General features: G+C 46.0%; 1 protein-coding gene across 1 annotated transcript in view; it reads right to left on the bottom strand.

Annotated features, from left to right (window-relative positions):
• The window catches only part of CAST (calpastatin), a 95,097-nt gene that overhangs the window by 12,501 nt on the left and 64,770 nt on the right, over positions 1–17,826 (bottom strand). Inside the window, exons 22-26 of the mRNA XM_026649239.2 lie at positions 12,089–12,172; positions 11,329–11,376; positions 11,044–11,136; positions 10,331–10,432; positions 8,531–8,632 (exon numbers count right to left, since the gene is read on the bottom strand). Coding sequence (XP_026505024.1) covers positions 8,531–8,632; positions 10,331–10,432; positions 11,044–11,136; positions 11,329–11,376; positions 12,089–12,172 — 429 coding nt within the window. The remainder of the gene's footprint in view (positions 1–8,530; positions 8,633–10,330; positions 10,433–11,043; positions 11,137–11,328; positions 11,377–12,088; positions 12,173–17,826) is intronic.

Genomic DNA, 17,826 nt, shown 5'->3' with positions numbered 1-17,826 from the left:
TATGCTAGAGTTCAGGATCAGTGGAAATGTGTACACATTTGTTTAACCATGAACCTTGCATTTTGGGTATAAAGCTTGAAAAATTCTTGCCTCTCAACAGATATACAATTTTAATATGGTTAAAAATTCCAAAATGACAACAGATACTATTTTCTTCAAATACATTTTCAGTTCTGCTTCTCAGCTAGATAACAACTCAAAAGCTTATTAAGTGTTCAGCACATTATGCCACCACATTAGAACTCATCCATCTACTGCACTAGTTCAAACACAAGGTTAACACTCTTATAATGGCATTGCTTTGTGTTGCAGCTCCCCAGCCATGCTCAGAATGTATAAAAATGCAAGGTTCTTGCCAGCCAAATATCACAAAGGTCAGTAGTCTGTGTCTCTTATTAGTTAGGAAACAGTCAGAATTAGCTGCAGCCAGAGATGGTTTTAAACATAAATATGATTAAGATGATTAAGATCACAATTTCCGGAATACAATATGAAAGAGGGAAGCATTCATTCTGCAATCAAATCTGTATGTTTTTGTTTAGGCTGTTTTATGTGGTATTTGATTAGATATATGTATATTCTTCAGCACATATTAAAAAATAACTAGCCATTTACAGTAAAAAAAATAAAAAAAAAAAAAGACAGTTACCTTTTTCCGTAACTGGTGTTCTTCAAGATGTGTTGCTCATGTCCATTCAACTTAGGTGTGTGTGTGCTCGCCACATGCACCAGTGCCAGAAGTTTTTCCCTCAGCAGTATCCGTAGGGGACCGGCTCTGATGCCCCCTGGAGTGGTGCGCACATGCTGCGGTATAAGGGACGCTGACGGTTCCCTGCACCCTCAGTTCCTTCTTGCCGGAAACTCCGACAGTGGGGAAGGAGGGCGGGTTGAGGAATGGACATGAGCAACACATCTCGAAGAACACCAGTGATGGAAAGGGTAACTGCATTTGCTTCTTCGAGTGCTTGCTCATGTCCATTCAACTTAGGTGACTCCCAAGCAGTACCCCTCAGAGGCAGGTAGGAGTTCACGGATGTGTAGATTGCAACACAGCTCCGCCGAACCCAGCATTGTCCCTGGCCTGCTGGGTTATGGTGTACTGGGCTGTGAACGTGTGCACTGAGGACCATGTCACGGCTTGACAGATGTCCTGGATCGGGAAGTGTGCCAGCAAGGCCGCCAAAGATGCCTGTGCACTGGTTGAGTGGGCTCCGACGATCAGCGGTGGAAGGACTCCCACTAACTCGTAGTAGGTCCGAATGCAAGAAGTGATCCAGTTAGAAATCCTCTGCAAGGACACTGGGAGGCCCTTCATCCTATCAGCTGTAGAAAAGCTGAGTCGACTTACGGAAAGGTTTTGTCCGATTTAGGTAGAAAGCCAGAGCCCTTCTTACGTTGAAAGTGTGAAGGTGCCTCTCTTCACTAGTCTCCTGGGGCTTAGGGAAGAAGACTGGAAGAAAGATGTCCTGGCTCATGTGGAAAGCGGATACCACCTGGGGAAGGAAAGCCGGGTGGGGCTGGAGCTGGACCTTGTCCTTATGGAAGACCGTGTACAGCAGTTCTGAGGTCAGGGCTCACAGCTCGGAGACTCGCCTCGCCGACATCACCGCCACCAGGAAAGCTACCTTCCTCGATAGGTAAGACAGGGAGCCCAAAGCCAAAGGCTCAAAGGGCAGGCCCATGAGCCTGGACAGAACCAAGTTGTGATCCCACTGAGGGGCCGGGGACCGGACTTGAGGAAAAAGCCTCTCAAGGCCTCTAAGGAACCTGGCCATCCTGTCATGGGAGAACACAGTCTATCCCTGTATTGGCATATGAAAGGCTGAAATGGCCACCAGATGGATCCTGATAGGAGGAGTGCCCTAGGCCCTGGCTTCTTAAATGAAGCAGGTAGTCTAAGATCGACTGCACCGAAGAATGCATAGGGGAGCTGCCCCGTTTGGCCACCCAGTGGGAGAACCTCATCCACTTTGCCAGGTAGGTCTGCCTAGTTGAGGGCTTTCTACTCTCGAGGACCACCTTCTGGACCCCTTCCGAACAGGCCCATTCCTCAGTGTTCAGTCACACCATGAGGGGGAGGGACACGAGGTTGGGGTGCAAGAGTCGACCGTGATCTTGTGACAGCAGATCTGGTTGATTCAGCAGAGACCAGGGAAGGATCGCTGAAAAGTTTGATAGCGTCCCGAACCAGTGCTGGCGAGGCCACGCTGGGGCGATCTTGACTTTTGCTAGAACCTTGCTGATGAGCGGAATCGGAGGGAACACATACATCAGATTTCCTGCCCATGGCAGGAGGAAGGCATCTAAGAGGAAGCCCTTGCCCAGACCCCATCTGGAGCAAAACCAGTGGCACCTTCTGTTCTGCCTGGTGGCGAACAAATTCACTGGGGGAGTTCCCCACCTCTGGAAGATCGTGCCGGCTACCTCCGGGTGGAACATCCACTTGTGGTAAGAGGAAAAGTTGCTAGTAGATCACCTCATTAGGATGTTCTTGGAACCCAGAAGGCGACGCTTCTAGATGGATTCCGTGGTCGAGGCAGAAGTCTCAGAGATGGAGTGCCCCTTGGCAAAGGGCTGAGGATCGCGCTCCCGCTTGTCTGCTGATGTAGAACATTGAGGCTGTGTTGTCTGTCAGGACTCTGACCACTCTGCCCGACAGGTAAGGGAGGAAGACTGTGCATGCTCTGCGCACCGCCCTGAGCTCTTTGACGTTTATCTTTAGTGTCAACTCCTCTGGGGACCACATATCTTAGATCTGGAAGGTGTCGAGGTGCACCCCCCCAGCCGAGGTCCGAGGCGTCCGAAACCAACTCGACTGAGTGAGGAGTGCTGATGAAGGGAACTTCTTCCAGGACTTTCCCGGGGTCGGTCCACCATTGCAGCGAGGTAAGTACTATATTTTCGCTGGGATGGTAACGACCTTTTCCAGGTGGTCCCTGGACTGGGAGTAGACCTTCACCAGCCATAGCTGCAGGGGTCGCATCCGGAGCCTGGCATGGTGCACCACATATGCACATGTTGCCATGTGACCTAGTAGGTGCAGGGAAACCCTGGCCATGGGTCGGGGAAACATGGAGACTTGCGCGATGAGGTCCGTCAGTGCCCTGAATCTCTCCAGCGGCAGGAACGCCCTGGTGCAGGTCGAGTCGAGCCGAGCACCGCTCCAATGAACTCTATCCTCTCTACCAGAATTAACATGGATTTTTTGTTGTTCACCAACAGGCCAAGGCGACAGCAGATGACTAACAGCATCGTGACATGCCTTTGGACCTGGAGCTGCCCTTGACTAGCCAGACGTCGAGGTACGGGTAGATCTGGATACCCCGATGTCTGAGGTAGGCAGCCACCACTGACATGCACTTGGTAAATACCTGCGGTGCAGTCAAACGGGCCAAACGAGAGGACCGCAAACTGATAGTGGTTGGGACCTACCATAAACTGGAGTAAGCGTCTGTGTCCCTAGAAGATGGCGATGTGAAAGTACACAACTTTCAGATAGAGGGCGGCATACAAGTCTCCCGGATCCAGGGAGGGAATGATGGAGGCCAGGTAGACCATGCAGAACTTCAGCTTCGCTAGGAAGCGGTTCAAGTCTCGCAGGTCCAGGATAGGTCACAAACCGCACTTGGCCTTTGGGATTAAAAAGTAGCAGGAATAGAACCCCTAGTTCCTGTGCTCTGAAGGAACAACCTCCACCGCACCTAGCTGCAGTAACCCCTCTACCGCCTGCGCGAGGAGACTCTTGTGAGAGGGATCCCTGAAGAGGGACGGGGAGGTTGGGTGGTAAGGAGGGTGTAACTGAAGGGTGTAACCCCAGGCCACCATATTGAGGACCCATAGGTCTGATGTTCTAGATGCCCATGCAGGGAGGAAAGGAGAAAGGCGGTTGGCAAAAATAGGGGAGGAAGGATCCTGGGAACAGTCCAGTAGGTCACCCTAGGGCTTACCCTCAAAACGAGCGCTTGCCTGTCTGCTTATTGTGGGTCGAGCTCGACTGAGAGGCTTGCGAAGGCTGTTGGCTAGGACGCCGCTTGTAGCCTCTGGATTTCTTATGGGGAGGCTCCTGGCGAGGGTGGCTCCCCTGACCTTGAGCCTGCTGCGGCTTAAACCACTTGCGGGCAGGGCCAGGAACATACAGGCCCAGCGTTTTAAGGGTCGTGCGGGAGTCCTTTAGGCCATAAAGCTTATTGTCCGTCTGTTCCGCAAATAGGGCTTGCACATCAAAGGGAAGGTCTAGCATTGACTGCTGAGCCTCCGTGGACAAGGCAAAGAGGAGCAACCAGGATGTCTGGCACGTGGCGATGGCTGAGGCTATGGTTCGGGAGGCAGTGTCCACCACATCCGATGCCGCCTGGAGCGTCGCCCTGGCCACAGATGTGCCCTCCTCCATAATAGCCCGGAACTCCTTGTTAGAAGCCTCAGGAAGACATCCCTCAAACTTGGCCATGGCTTGCCACATGTTAAAATCATAGCATCCCAGGAGGGCCTAATGGTTGGCCACCCTCAACTGGAGACTAGAGGATGGATAAACCTTACGCCCAAACAAGTCTAGTCTCTTGGAGTAATTGTTCTTAGGGATAGCCCCAGGTTGACTTTGTCGCTCCCTGTGGTTAACCGCTTTTACCACTAGCGAGTTGGGAGCAGGGTGGGTGTACAGGTAGTCATGGCCTTTGGATGGCACGAAGTACTTGCACTCAGTCCTCTTGGAGATGGGTGGCAGGGAGGAGGGAGTTTGCCACAGGGCATTAGTGACCTTAGAGACCCCATCATGAAGGGGCAGCACCCCCCTGGCCGGTGCTGTGGAGCAGAGGACACTGAAGAGAGTCCGAAGGCTCCTCTAGCTCCTTCGCCTAAAGATCAAGGTTGGCAGCGACCCTCTTCAGTAGTTCCTGGTGTGCTTTAGCATCCTCCAGAGGAATCAGGGGAGGGGACCCCATTAATGACTCGTCTGGTGACGACGAAGAAGATGCTGGTGCTGTAGGGTCCTCCACAACCATTGGTGGTCCAGTAGGTTGTTCCCGTTCCCTCTTTGACCTGTGGGGTCCTCGCGCCCGAGGCTCTGCGCACCGGAGAAGGGTGAGAGAGAGAAGCAGGTGGTCTCTCCGACTCTCCAGGCAGCCTGGGAGGGCTGGGTGAAACCCCACGGGATCCATGGGTACCACGGCACTGGCCACTGTGCCTGAAGCCATGGGGCCAGTTTCGGTTCCGACAGGATAGCCGGTATCGGAGCTTGTCCCGCTGTCAGGGAACCTCGCTCCGAACCAGAGCTGGATCCTGAGCGGTTGCTCCTAGGTGACCGGGACGGTATGAAATGGTGGCTCTGTCCCGACCGGTGCCGGTCACTCCGCCTGGAGTCCAATCTAGAATGGGGTCTTAAGGACCCGTGGCACTCAACAGATCCACGACAGCTTGGAGCTGGCGATCTACGTCTCGCGCTTGATGAGTGGTACCAGGATGAGGACTGGGACCGGGAGTCAGAATGGGCCTGGTGCCGGGAAGTGCCCGCACACGGTGATGCCCTCCTAGGGGATTGGCGATGATCCGAGGAATGGTATCATCGATCCCTCGACGGGTCCCTGGAGTGGTACCACGGTCTTGGAGATACCAGGTGCCAGGACCGGTACTCCTGCCGGGGGTGCATGCCTCCAAAGGTCTGTGCCCGGTGGCCGTCGAGCTGCGCCTCGAGCCTCTCTGCCCATGCCCGAGGTCCGGGGACCGAATGGGGCTGTGTTGCATCTGCCTATCACGTCAGATGTGTGGCGGCTATGGGAGGGCGAGGTCTGGCGGGACGTCCCCTGCAACGGGGAACGGTGCTGCTGAGGTGGGAACCGAAGCAGTCCGAACGCGGGTTTATCCCGTGACTGGGGAACTGCAGAAGCCGGTGAAGGCGGCAGCGGGGGGGGACATGATCCCCTGTGCGGCCTGCAGGGTCTCCAGCGTGGACGGCACCCAGAGCTGACGGAGGCCCCTCCGCTATCCGGGGTGGCTGGCGGGGAGCGGGTTGGGCTACATCACTCCACTGGAGCATGGGCCCGAGATCCTGACGTGGATGGAGGGACATGGGTGAAGAGGGACCTTGCCCACACCCAGTCTTATCCTTTCCCTTGTGGGAGGTTGGAGACCGGCCTCGCCCCGCCTTTTGGGCTTCTTGGTCGGAGCCACGGATGGGGACCAGTGCCAGCCAGTGGACGGTCCCAGTGGGGTGCTGCGTACCGAGGTCACAGTACTCAGCGCTGAGTTAGAGTGTTGCTCTAGGACTGGGGTGAGGGCCGACTCCATAAGGAGTGCTCTTAAATGAATATCACACTCCTTCATAGTCCTTGGCTTGAAGGACTTGCAAATTTTGCACTTCTCACTAACAGAAGTGCCCTTCACCCATGCAACGCAGACAACTGCTGTGTGGATCACTAATGGGCATGGGCCTCTTGCAGCAACCACAGGGCTTAAAGCCTGGGGACCAGGGTATGCCCCGTCCCGAAGCAAAGTCCCGTTCGGGACCTATGAAGTCTCTAACTATAGCTAAGGGATTTATAAACATTAACAGAAAACTATATACACTATAATACAAGAGATAACTAGTTCGTACAAATGAGCAGCAACAGCACTAGCTGAAGCAGCAACAGTTCCAGCACTGTCACTGGCAGCAAGAAGGAACTGAGGGTGGGGGGAACTGGCGGTGCCCTGTATACTGCAGCATGTGCGCGCCACTCCAGGGGGCGCCAGAGCTGATCCCCTACGGATACTGCTGAGGGAAAAAGCTTCCGGCACCGGTGCACGTGGCGAGCACACACACCTAAGTTGAATGGACATGAGCAAGCACTCGAAGAAGAATTTAGAGAATTCTCTTTTTTACTGGAAAACAAAGCATCCTAATTTGTTATAAACATTTTCTGTGTTAAAAAAGAAAAAAGATATAGCAGTTAACATACGTGTACTGTACTGTGATGCAGAGATACCAAGTTTTGGGCTTGATGATTAACACATGCAAACTCTCTCCAGCCCAGTGCTCATGCTATCACTTACCAACATTAACAATATAATTAATCTATTACATCAATTCCTAATTTGTTGGACACCCTTTGGGGCAATTTATTGCAGGATATTTAATATCACTGCATACAGTACTTTCTTTAAAAAATGATTTAAAAATTAGGGACCAAATTCTGCACTTATTTTTAACCTGTACAATCTTACTGGCGTCAATGGCATTCCAGTGAGTGTATAATTTGGGCTTATCTAAGGTGTCAAAAACGCTCATTGTTTTGAGCTGCTAAGAGGAAAAGCTAAGGCTTTAAACCAGGGCTCCTTCAAAATGTTAACATTCGGAATTAAAGGCTACAGGAGGTAGAGAACAGAACTGAAGATACCAGAGAGGAACTGGTTGTCATACAACCTATTTGGCCAAAAATATCAGGCACTGCAACATCCTGAAAAATCTGGCTGTGTGGGCTGATAACTGCAGAGCAGCAGTTTTCAAACTTCTTGAGCTGAGCCCCCACTTTGAACTGCGCCACCCCAACCCAGACAAAAAGAGGTGAGTTAGGGGGTGGAAGTGGCACTCCCTCCCCGAACCCGCTGAGCTGAAGCCCGAGCCATCAGGTGTCACCACTCACCCACCTGAGTATTCCTCTGCACCCCCCTGTTGTAGAGTGTGCAAACATATGGACAAAGCCAGTTTGGCAACTTCTTAGGCTGCTAAAGATTATAAACTTTGTACACAAAAAATAAAAAACTGTGCCATGGGCCTACTCCTTCCCCAGTGAAGACAATGGCAAATCTCTCATTGACTTCAGTGGTTCAGGATTGGGCCTTTAATCCCTGCAGTTGGGAGCAGAGTTTTGCATTATTTTCTACTAATAACCTTTAGCCAACCAAAGAAGTGGCAGGAAGAGCATTGAAGAATAGAACACTCTATACCTAAAGAGTTGGTACAATGTAAAGTCTCAACAAGTGTACGTGGGGGTAGGCTTGAGCACACACATCTGAAAAGAAACTCCAGTAGAACATGAATTTTTCATTTCAAGAATATCATTAACAGTCTATTAGTTTACTCTGCTATGTGATAAAACTCAATTTAACAACAGGCGATCAAAGTCACTTTAGAAATGAAGATTAGAGAAGAATCTGAAATTTAATCACAGAAATAATTGCACAGGCCCTGGATTAAATACTTTTGATTTTTTTCTACAACATACTTCAGCTCCTAATTGTTTTCAATTGTCTGGGATGGCATCAAGCTATTATGGATTCGTCACAAAACTTAAAAAAGAATCTGAACATGACTACCCTGGTGTTTAAATCTTTTAGATTTACAATATGAAATGAATTGGTTAATTAAGCATGTAACTTCTTGAATAAAACATGCATAAATTAAGAATAGCATACATGCATGCTTTATCTTCACTAAAATTATTCTTGTGCTTGAAAATGATGTACCATGTTCTCTTCTATGTAAAATAAATAAATTAAAAATAGACAAGCCAGATGTTCCATTTCTTTTTGGTGGTACAAGTTGAGAATATTTCAATACCTTTACTTTATCCACAACTGGTTTGTTTTCATCAGGATCAGGTTCTCTTTGTCCCAGTGAACCAGCCAGGAGGTCTAGGGCATTGTCTTGCTCTTTCCCACCCTAGCAAAATGTAAATATATTCAAGAAAACATATGTCACAAAAAATCTTCATTTAAAACAAGGTATAATAAACACTAACTAACTTCATCCAACACAAAGTCTACTCTGCCTTTGAAATACCATAATAAAATTAATTGCAGTGTAGTGACAACAGTTAGAAAATTATTGGATGTTCAGAATAAAGGAAAAAGATCACTTGGAGTAGGCAAGTGGAGTAAAGATTTATTTGGCATTCTTCTGCTACAAGCAAACCAATTCTAATTTAGGAAAACATCTACACTAGAAACAGTTTTAAAATGGATCATCTTAAACACATGCTACCTCATTCTGCCAATAGTATGACTACACAGTAATAAAAGACCTGCAGCACAAATGTGGCTGGCCTGGGTCGGCTGACTTGGGCTTGTGTGGCTTGGGCTGAAAAATGCAGTGTAAACGTTTGAGGTTGGACTCCAGCCTGAGCTCTGAGACCCTCCCTCCCCTCTCCTTGCGACCTGAATATCTACACTGCACTACAATTTTAGCCCCACAGCCTGAGCCTGAGACTCGGTGCAGCAGGTTTTTTATTGCAGTGTATAGGTAGTTGCTAAGCAAGTGCCAGCTGCATAAGTTAAAATTCCCTGTCTGTTTAATGTTTCCATTAACATTTGAAAGGTTTTTTCCTTCCAGAAAGTGCTATCCTTTGCTTATACACGTAGGTTTTACCTACTGAAAACTTTAGCTTCTCCAGTTAAGTTTCTTTTCTTAACAAAATGTGAGCCACAGGAGTTTCTCCAATATAGTGGTTAAAATAGACAAACAGAAGTGGGAGCTTTCACTGCACCAGCCAAGGAAGGAGTTGGGGATATGTAAGAGCACTGCTTACCCTAGCCAAGGAGAGCCCTCCTCTGCTTTTAGCAGGAGGGGAAGCAGCACTCTTCCCCATTAACCCTTACTTTTCCTGCTGTTCCTGTAGAAGTGATTTGTCACCATGACACTATAGTATTCTACTTTTACTTGCATTTTCTGCCTCAACCCCGCCTGCAGAGGCCTCACAAAAATCACAGAACCACATGGTCCTGCAAGGGTACACCATAGGGATCTAGTTTGTATTTTTATTTAGCTGACCAAACATAGGGTTAAATTCTGGCAGACATAAGAGGGAAAAAAAGCATAACAAGCCTCAAAATTGTGCACATACACACTGCAAAAAAATAAGGTGAATGTATGCTCCTATTCTGGCCAAGACCAGTCCCTCTCACAGATCAATTATAAAATCTATTCCAACTCAGAGCTGAAAGGGGGCTATTCATACAGACTATTGCTGAGTCTTGCATTAACAAGTCTACATACACAATCACAGCCCATGACTCCTAGGTCACATCTAGTTATACCTTCCATGTTTCTGAAGGAACCAGAAAAGGGATGGACAACCCTACAGCCTTCATTCCTGGTGCTAGCCAGGGCGTTTCTGGAATGTGCATATATGTAACATAAGCCAAAATTTGGGCCACAGTGCAAAACTGTACACAAAATGCAGAAGCCTAGAATTCTTTTCCGGAGAAAAATCTATCTTCTTATTAGCCAGTTTCAATAGTAAAGGATTCAATTTTACAACAGGCTCCACCATTAAGAACTACTCTAAAAAGATCTCCTGTTTCCTTCCTCTAACAGGTTTTAGTATGACCATCACCATCAACAACAACGAATGCTGCTTACTGGGGTAGCAGCTGGAGGAGCTGCTGAGTGCACTGCAGAAGCTGTAGCGGAGGAGACAACTTCTTCAGAGGCAGCTGGAGAAGATTTAACAGCTGTGGATTTCTAAAATAAAAAATGTTGTTACCAGTGTATATAATACTATAAACATACATAGGAAATCCCAAGTTTCTGGGACGCACAACTGTTTTATTTTCATCCGTACAGTGCTCATCTGGGACTTGATTCTTCTAACATACTGTATCTATTTCAGCCTAATTTACTCCCCTCCCCATCCCCATTAAAGGGCATAACAGTTCTCAAGAAGTCATTTAAACTTATGTTTTCTACATTCCATACCTCAGAAGTAACTTGTCCAACTCAGCCTAATAGAGTTAAACACATACTCTCCATTAAAATTAGTGGGTGAAATCCGGACTTCACTGAAGTCTATGGGAACAATCATAGTGATTACAATGGGTCTAGGACTTCACCCCACATGTCTAAATCCCCTAGATTGCTTTGAAAAGTCCCAATGATTGTGTGTTACCAACACAATCATCTGTTAAATTAGACACAACAATAAAACACACCCAATTTTTCTCATCATTTAAGAAAGCCTGGGCCTGTTTTTTTCCCTTCTACGTTTACTATAAAAATCATGGAAAATACAAGTTATTTAAACAACTTGAATATAAAACAGAATAATACAGATCAAGTAAATTCAGAGATCTTACGTTAGGTGTAGCTAGTGGTGCAGACGGTAATGTTGCTGGAGAACTGGCAAATCCCTCTGACAAAGCATCCAAGAGATCACTTTCATTCATGGGCTACAAGTTAAAAGAAATGACACCAGCTTTTTTATCCTTTGTTTGAATTCTGTTGATTGCTCTCATTATACCTGAATAATTTAGAGAGTCAGAATACAGCTAAAAGCTTAGAGAATAGGAAATCTTTTCCTTCTCTGTTTAATGAATAACAAATGGAAAAGTGAAAGATTTTCTGAATATTTACTCACTGACCTGGGGTTTTTCTTTAGATTTTGGCAAGAGTGGTTTTCCATCTTTATCCTACAGAGAAAACACTGTTTAACAAAGTAGTTCTCTATGACCACGAAACACAAGTCTTTTGGTAACAGTGGTTAAAAATATACAAAATGTTATTACACTGCCTCTCCCCCCCCCCCCCCTTTTTTTAAACAGCCATTGGTCAGGCTTTTAACTGAATTTAGAATATAGTTCTACTCTGAGAGACTCCAAAAATGTCATTGTGAGCTTCCATGCTTACTGTCTCTCCATTGCCATATCAAATATGCTCAGTTTGCAAATGAAAGCCTAACTTGTAGCCCTCCATAATCACTCCAGAACTTAGGGTCAAGGAGGGTAATTTCCTAACACATCAGCAACAAAGGGTTTTGCAGGCCTCAGTTATGCCTGTGCAACCCTACTGTCATCAGATTATGGCCTTGGTGACATTTGGAAAAATTCACTGGGTTACAGCGACGTAACTGATTGGAACTTAATAATTATTCTTTTGAAGCACAAATAGTAAATAATCCAATTCACCCCTCTCAGCCAGAATTATTCACATTTGGGTGCATAAAGCTAAACCACCTTTACCCGTATTTAGATATCTAAATAAAAGTTTCCTAGTATTCAGATATGCTGATGAACCACAAATTACAATGAAGTCAATCATTATATATCACTGTAGTGCCTGAAGCAACATTCAAAAACGAGGAAAGGGGTGCAAAGAATACAGGAACGTATTAAAAGGAATTACCTTTGCTTCTATTAACCTGTATTCAGGAGGGATAGTTTCTTCATCTTCACCCAGTTTTTCTCGTTCTTCTTGTTTGGCTTTCTCCTAAGGGGGAAAACAAAAGTGGAACATTTCTCAGCAGAAATGTCACGAGGCCTTACATACTGCATGTGAGCAAGTTTTTGACTCTCTTCCAGTACAGCATCATTGTAGGCAGATGTTCCCGTGCAAATGCAGTTTAATTATCAGGCAAAAATCTCATGCTTTCTTCTGATGAGTCTTAAGTCTGATTCTCCACTCACTTATTTCAATATAAAATGAGGAGTAATTCATTTCATTTTAATAGCATTATATTTGGTATAAAACTGATAAAAGTAAATATGAGAGTAAGTATAAACCAACAACAATAAAAACACCCATGGGCCTTGATTCTGTTCTCTGTATGAAACACGCTGACAGCTCCGATTCAGGGCTGCAAGGTAAGGCTGCACAGGGGCAGGATTAGGCCTAGGGAAGCAGGGAAGGTAGCTGGGGCAGAAGACAGCAGCTTTCTGCTGGCTGAGAGTTCCCATGAGCCGGGGTAATTCTCCACCAGCTATCTTTAGCTGCTTTAAGTAATACCTGACCCAGAGGTCATAAGGTTTTACAGGTTTTTACGGTTGACAGAAAAATCATGAAGATGTCCAACAGAGTGAAAGATCCTTCTAGTAATATATTGAACCCTGTTGTTTCAATCATAGAACACCTTTACAAACAAATGTAGCTTTGTCTTTATGTTCAAAAGAAGGAGGAAATTTACTTAAATAATAAACCAGCACAAAATCTAAAATTTGGTTCTTTTTAAGGGACTAATTGATTTTTTTGTTGCTGCGTGAATGTAGAAAGGATACTGTGTTACCTTAAGAATGAAATATTTGGTATGTATGTATGCCTAAAACGAATTTTGAAAAAAAATCACTTATAAATCACTCTGCACTAATTTATGCTAATAATTTTGTGAAACTCTACCTTCAAGTAGCACCCTGGAACCTGCATATTCATATTGTGATATGACTATGATATGTTTTGTACAAGTATGCCTTGTGAGGTATCATTTTAAAAGTCTTGATCTGTTGAATATTAATATCATGTTGAATTATATGTACTATCATTGTATGTGAAGTTATGAAGGATTGCTATATGTGCTACTGAAATATGTTCTGAGGTTGGGAAATGCCCATAGCAGGCCTTTCAGTTGCAACAAACGAGGTCAGAGAGGTGTTGATGGCCAATCAACAAGAATCCACTCTCCCAGGGACTCCTCAGAGAAGGCAAGTACGCCATGGGGACGGACTAACCCACATCACAGCAAGGATCTTTCTAGCAGCTGGAAGAAAATATAAAAGAGGGGCAGTGACATCATCATAATGAAAGAAATACCAAACCACGATCTTGTCATGGTTATGGGAGATTTTAATTCTCAGATCGGAAATGAAAGAAGAGGTTGGGAAACAATCAGCACACATACAACTGGAACAACGACAGACAATGGCACAAGACTTATTGTTTTCGGCAAAAAATTCAAGTTGAGCACCTGCAAATCTTTCTTCCGATATAAAAACATACACAAAAAGACACGGATTTCACCAAATGGCCGTACACAAAATGAGATCAACTATATCTGTGTTAGTCAGAGGTGGCGAACATCAGTGTGAGACACAAGCGTATTCAGAGGAGCCGATATAGGGAGTGATCACTATTTGCTGAAAGCAAACATCAAATTGAAGTTTAAAGCGCTTAAAAAGAAAGAACACAGACTCAGATTATTCAACACACAGAAACTACAAGATTGCAGGATATGAAAAGAGTACCAGATAGAGGTAAAAAAGATAGAGTTTGAGGCCCTTAAAGATCTTGAAAAAAACGAAGTGGAAAAATACTGGGATCTTTTCAAAACAGCTATGCTAGAAGCAGCTGAAAAGATAATTGGTAGAAAGAGAGGAAGCAATAAAGAACAGTGGATCTCAGAAGAAACATGGAAAATTATAGACAAAAGAAGAAAACAAAAGGCTCTAGTACTACAACATGGGACTGAAGAAACAAAGCAAACCTACAGTAACTCCTCACTTAATGTTGTAGTTATGCTCCTGAAAAATGCAACTTTAAGTGAAACGATGTTAAGTGAATCCAATTTCCCCATAAGAATGAATGTAAATGGGGGGGTTAGGTTCCAGAGAAATTTTTTTTGCCATACAGTACAGTACTATAGTTGGGAGATGGACCCGCCTTACCCAATACAGGCACAGCCCACTGGCACTGGAGACAATGAGGCAGGCAAGGAGGCTGAAGGTGCTGTAGGCTAGGAGAAGCACATTGCGCAGCAACAGCGGCAGCTTCCCCTACTGTGCAAGCACCAGGTGCGGGGGGCGGGGGGAGGCTCATGCCACCCCTTCCCCCAAGCCCGCACCCTTAATCCACCTCTTCTTCACCCCCTCCTCCCCCTTTACTCTGCGCGCCGCATCCTCGTTCCTTCCCCCCCCCTTCCTCCTGCCTGCGGCAATCAGCTGGCTTGCGGCATTTGGGAGGCAGGGGAGAGAGGGGGAGCCTGTGCGCCGAGTCCTTGCTCCTCCCCGCTCCCTCCTGAACGCCGCAAGCCAGCTGATTGCGACGGACAGGAGGTGAGGGGAGGAAGGGGAAGGCGCTGATGCGCGGGGTCTGCTGGCGGGCCGGAGGCGCTGGGGGGGAGGGGGGGCATAGGAGAGCTGATAGGGGGCTGCCAGCTGTGGACAAAGCAGGCAGCCAAATGACATTATAGCGAAGCACTGCACATCTTTAAATGGAGCATGTTCTGTAATCGAGCAGGGACGTAACATTGAAACAACGTTAAGCGAGAGGACGTTAAGTGGGGAGTTACTGTACAGGAACCTTGACAAAGCAGTAAAGAAACAATGCAAAAAAGATAAGCAAAACTGGATAGACAGTAAGGCTAGTGAAACTGAAGAAGCAGGGGAAAGAAATGATACAAGAACAGTCTACATGATCCTGAAACAGTTAACACAATATGGATCAAAATTCAGAAGTGTCCCAGTGAAAGGGAAACAAGGAGAAATTTTGAAAACACAGGAGGAACAAGAAAATAGATGCGTGGAACACTTCAAAGAAGTGCTAACCCAACCAGAACCAATTACAAGACTGGAATTTAACAATGATAAACCATTAGACCTAGATATAGATGTATCTAAGTAGTAAAAAAAAGCATTGCAGAAGCTGAAAAACAACAAGGCACCTGGGTTTGGATGGCATTCATCCAGAGATGCTTAAAAATGGAGGCGAAGACGTGGAATCAGTCATCCGTCCACTGTGCAACAAAATATGGACGGATGAGAAAGTGCCGGAAGAACGGACCCTCAGTATCATAAATCAAGTTACCAAAGAAAGGTGATCTAAACAATTGTTCAAATTGGAGGGGAGTAACACTTCTAGCTGTCAAAGGTAAAGTATTAGCAGCAGTCCTCCTGAACAGAATGAAAGGAAAGATGGATACCATCCTACATGAACAACAATCTGGATTTAGACAAGGGAGATCGTGCACAGACACTATTTTCACCCTGAGATGGATTATTTAGAACACAATTGAATTCCAAGGCAGTCTTGCCATCAATTTTGTGGACTTTCAAAAGGTATTCAATAGTGTAAACAGAGAAAAAAATTGGGAAAATTGTGGAACAATATGGAATTCCAACAAAATTAATTAACATTATGAAGGCATTCTATGCCAACTCAAAATGGTGCATTAAAATGGAAAATGGATTGAGCAAGCCATTCAGCATCAAGACAGGTGTAAGGCAGGGGTGCGTCCTGTCTCCTTTTTTGTTTATGCTAGTCATCGACTATGGATTAAACCAATGCAATAGTGATACATATGGCCTAAAATGGAACAATTCAAGGCTATTTGATCTAGACTTTGCTGATGACATCGCTCTTATCAATGAAGATGCCAACAGACTACAAAAATGCATAAACCAAGTAAAAGAAGTAATAGAGAAGATGGGTTTGATACGCAATGCAAAGAAATGTAAAATCATATTAATGGGGAATATAGGGACAGAAATCAAAATTGAAGAAGAGAAACTGGAGAAGGCAGACAATTTTACGTATCTTGGAAGTACCGTTAACCAAGATGGTACTAGTTCCGAGGAAATAAGAAGAATTGGGAGGGCAAACGCTGCATTTGGAAGACTCAAAAACATCTCCCTCAAGACAAAACTAAATGTGTACAAAGCAATTGTTATCGCCATTACAACATACAGCAGTGGGACATGGCAACTTACCAAGAAAGAGACACAAAAGCTGGATGCATTTCATCACAAATGTCTGAGAAGAATGTTGGAAATAACATATAGAGATAGGAAGATGAATGAAGAAGTCAGAAAAATGACTGGACAAGGCACCCTCTCACAAATAATCTACAAAAGACGACATCAATGGCTGGGACATGTGCTGAGAATGGAAAAAGAAAGCTTACCAAATACCGCCCTTGAATGGAAGCCAGAAAATGCAAGAAGAAAGAAAGAGAGGAAGACCGCGAATAACATGGAAACGAACAGTTCTGAACAACATCAAGCACCTCAACATGAAATGGGAAGATTTGGAGAGAAGGGCAGTTGACAGGCAAGGATGGCAAATGCGGATAGCCCAATGTGCAGCAAAGCACAGAATGGACTAAGATCTAAGGTAAAGACATCATCACTTGGCCTCTTTCCCCCCACATCTCAACACCTGAAAGATCATCTGGAAGACACTGACTTTGAACTAGGGAGATTGGACCCTCTTTCAGCCTGGGACCAGTCTGTGTATTGAGGAACTGTAAACTGCCTGTGTCATCTAGGATGGGAGATAGATTCAAATCTTGCTTAGTGTGTTCAAATTAGAATTAAGAGTGCAAATTTAGTTTTATTTCTTAGGTAACCAACTTTGATCTCTATGCCTGCTACTTATAATCACTTAGTATCTATCTTTCTGTTGTTAATAAATCCATTTTATATTTTACCTAAAACAGTGTGGTTTTAGTTGAAGTGCTTAGGGAATCTCAGCTCAGGTTACAAAGGCTGGTGCTTGTCCACTTTCCTATGAAGATGTGGTGAACTTCTTAATGAGTTTGCGCTGTCCAAAGGACCCTTGAGCAATGCAAGACAGTGTATTTCTGGGGTGCAAGGCTGAGGAACTGGGGGGAATTGGCTGAAGCCTCTCTATTGATGGTTCATGAGTGGCTGGGAGATCATTCATGTAACACAGTTGGGCACGTCTCTGCCTGTGGATGGCTGGGTAAGTGCAGTGCCTGTCACAGACTTGTAGCTCGACATCAGCATCACAGTGTGACAGACAGCCCAGGCTGATGGGTTTGGAAGGCTCAGCAGTCCCACAGTCCAGGTTGCACCCCAAGGATCCCTTCACAAGTTTCTAAACGGAATTCCCTCTATTGGTTTAAACGGGAAGTTCTGATTTAAAATAGATGGCAAAATATGGCCCACTGTAAATGGTTTAGTCTAAGCCAGGGGTCGGCAACGTTCAGCACGCGGCTCGCCGGGGTAAGCACCCTAGCGGGCCGGGCCAGTTTATTTACCTGCTGACGCGGCAGGTTTGGCCGATCGCGGCCCCCACTGGCCGCGGTTCACCGTCCCGGGCCAATGGGGGCGGCGGGAAGCGGCGCGGGCGAGGGATGTGCTGGCCGCGGCTTCCCGCCGCCCCCATTGGCCCGGGACAGCAAACCGCGGCCAGTG

The sequence above is a fragment of the Terrapene carolina genome, unplaced genomic scaffold, assembly GCF_002925995.2.
Source record: "Terrapene carolina triunguis isolate 2854851 unplaced genomic scaffold, T_m_triunguis-2.0 Scaffold69, whole genome shotgun sequence".
Lineage (NCBI taxonomy): Eukaryota > Metazoa > Chordata > Testudines > Emydidae > Terrapene > Terrapene triunguis.
The sequence above is the reverse complement of the archived record's forward strand: the minus strand, read 5'-3'. Positions and strand labels throughout refer to the sequence as shown.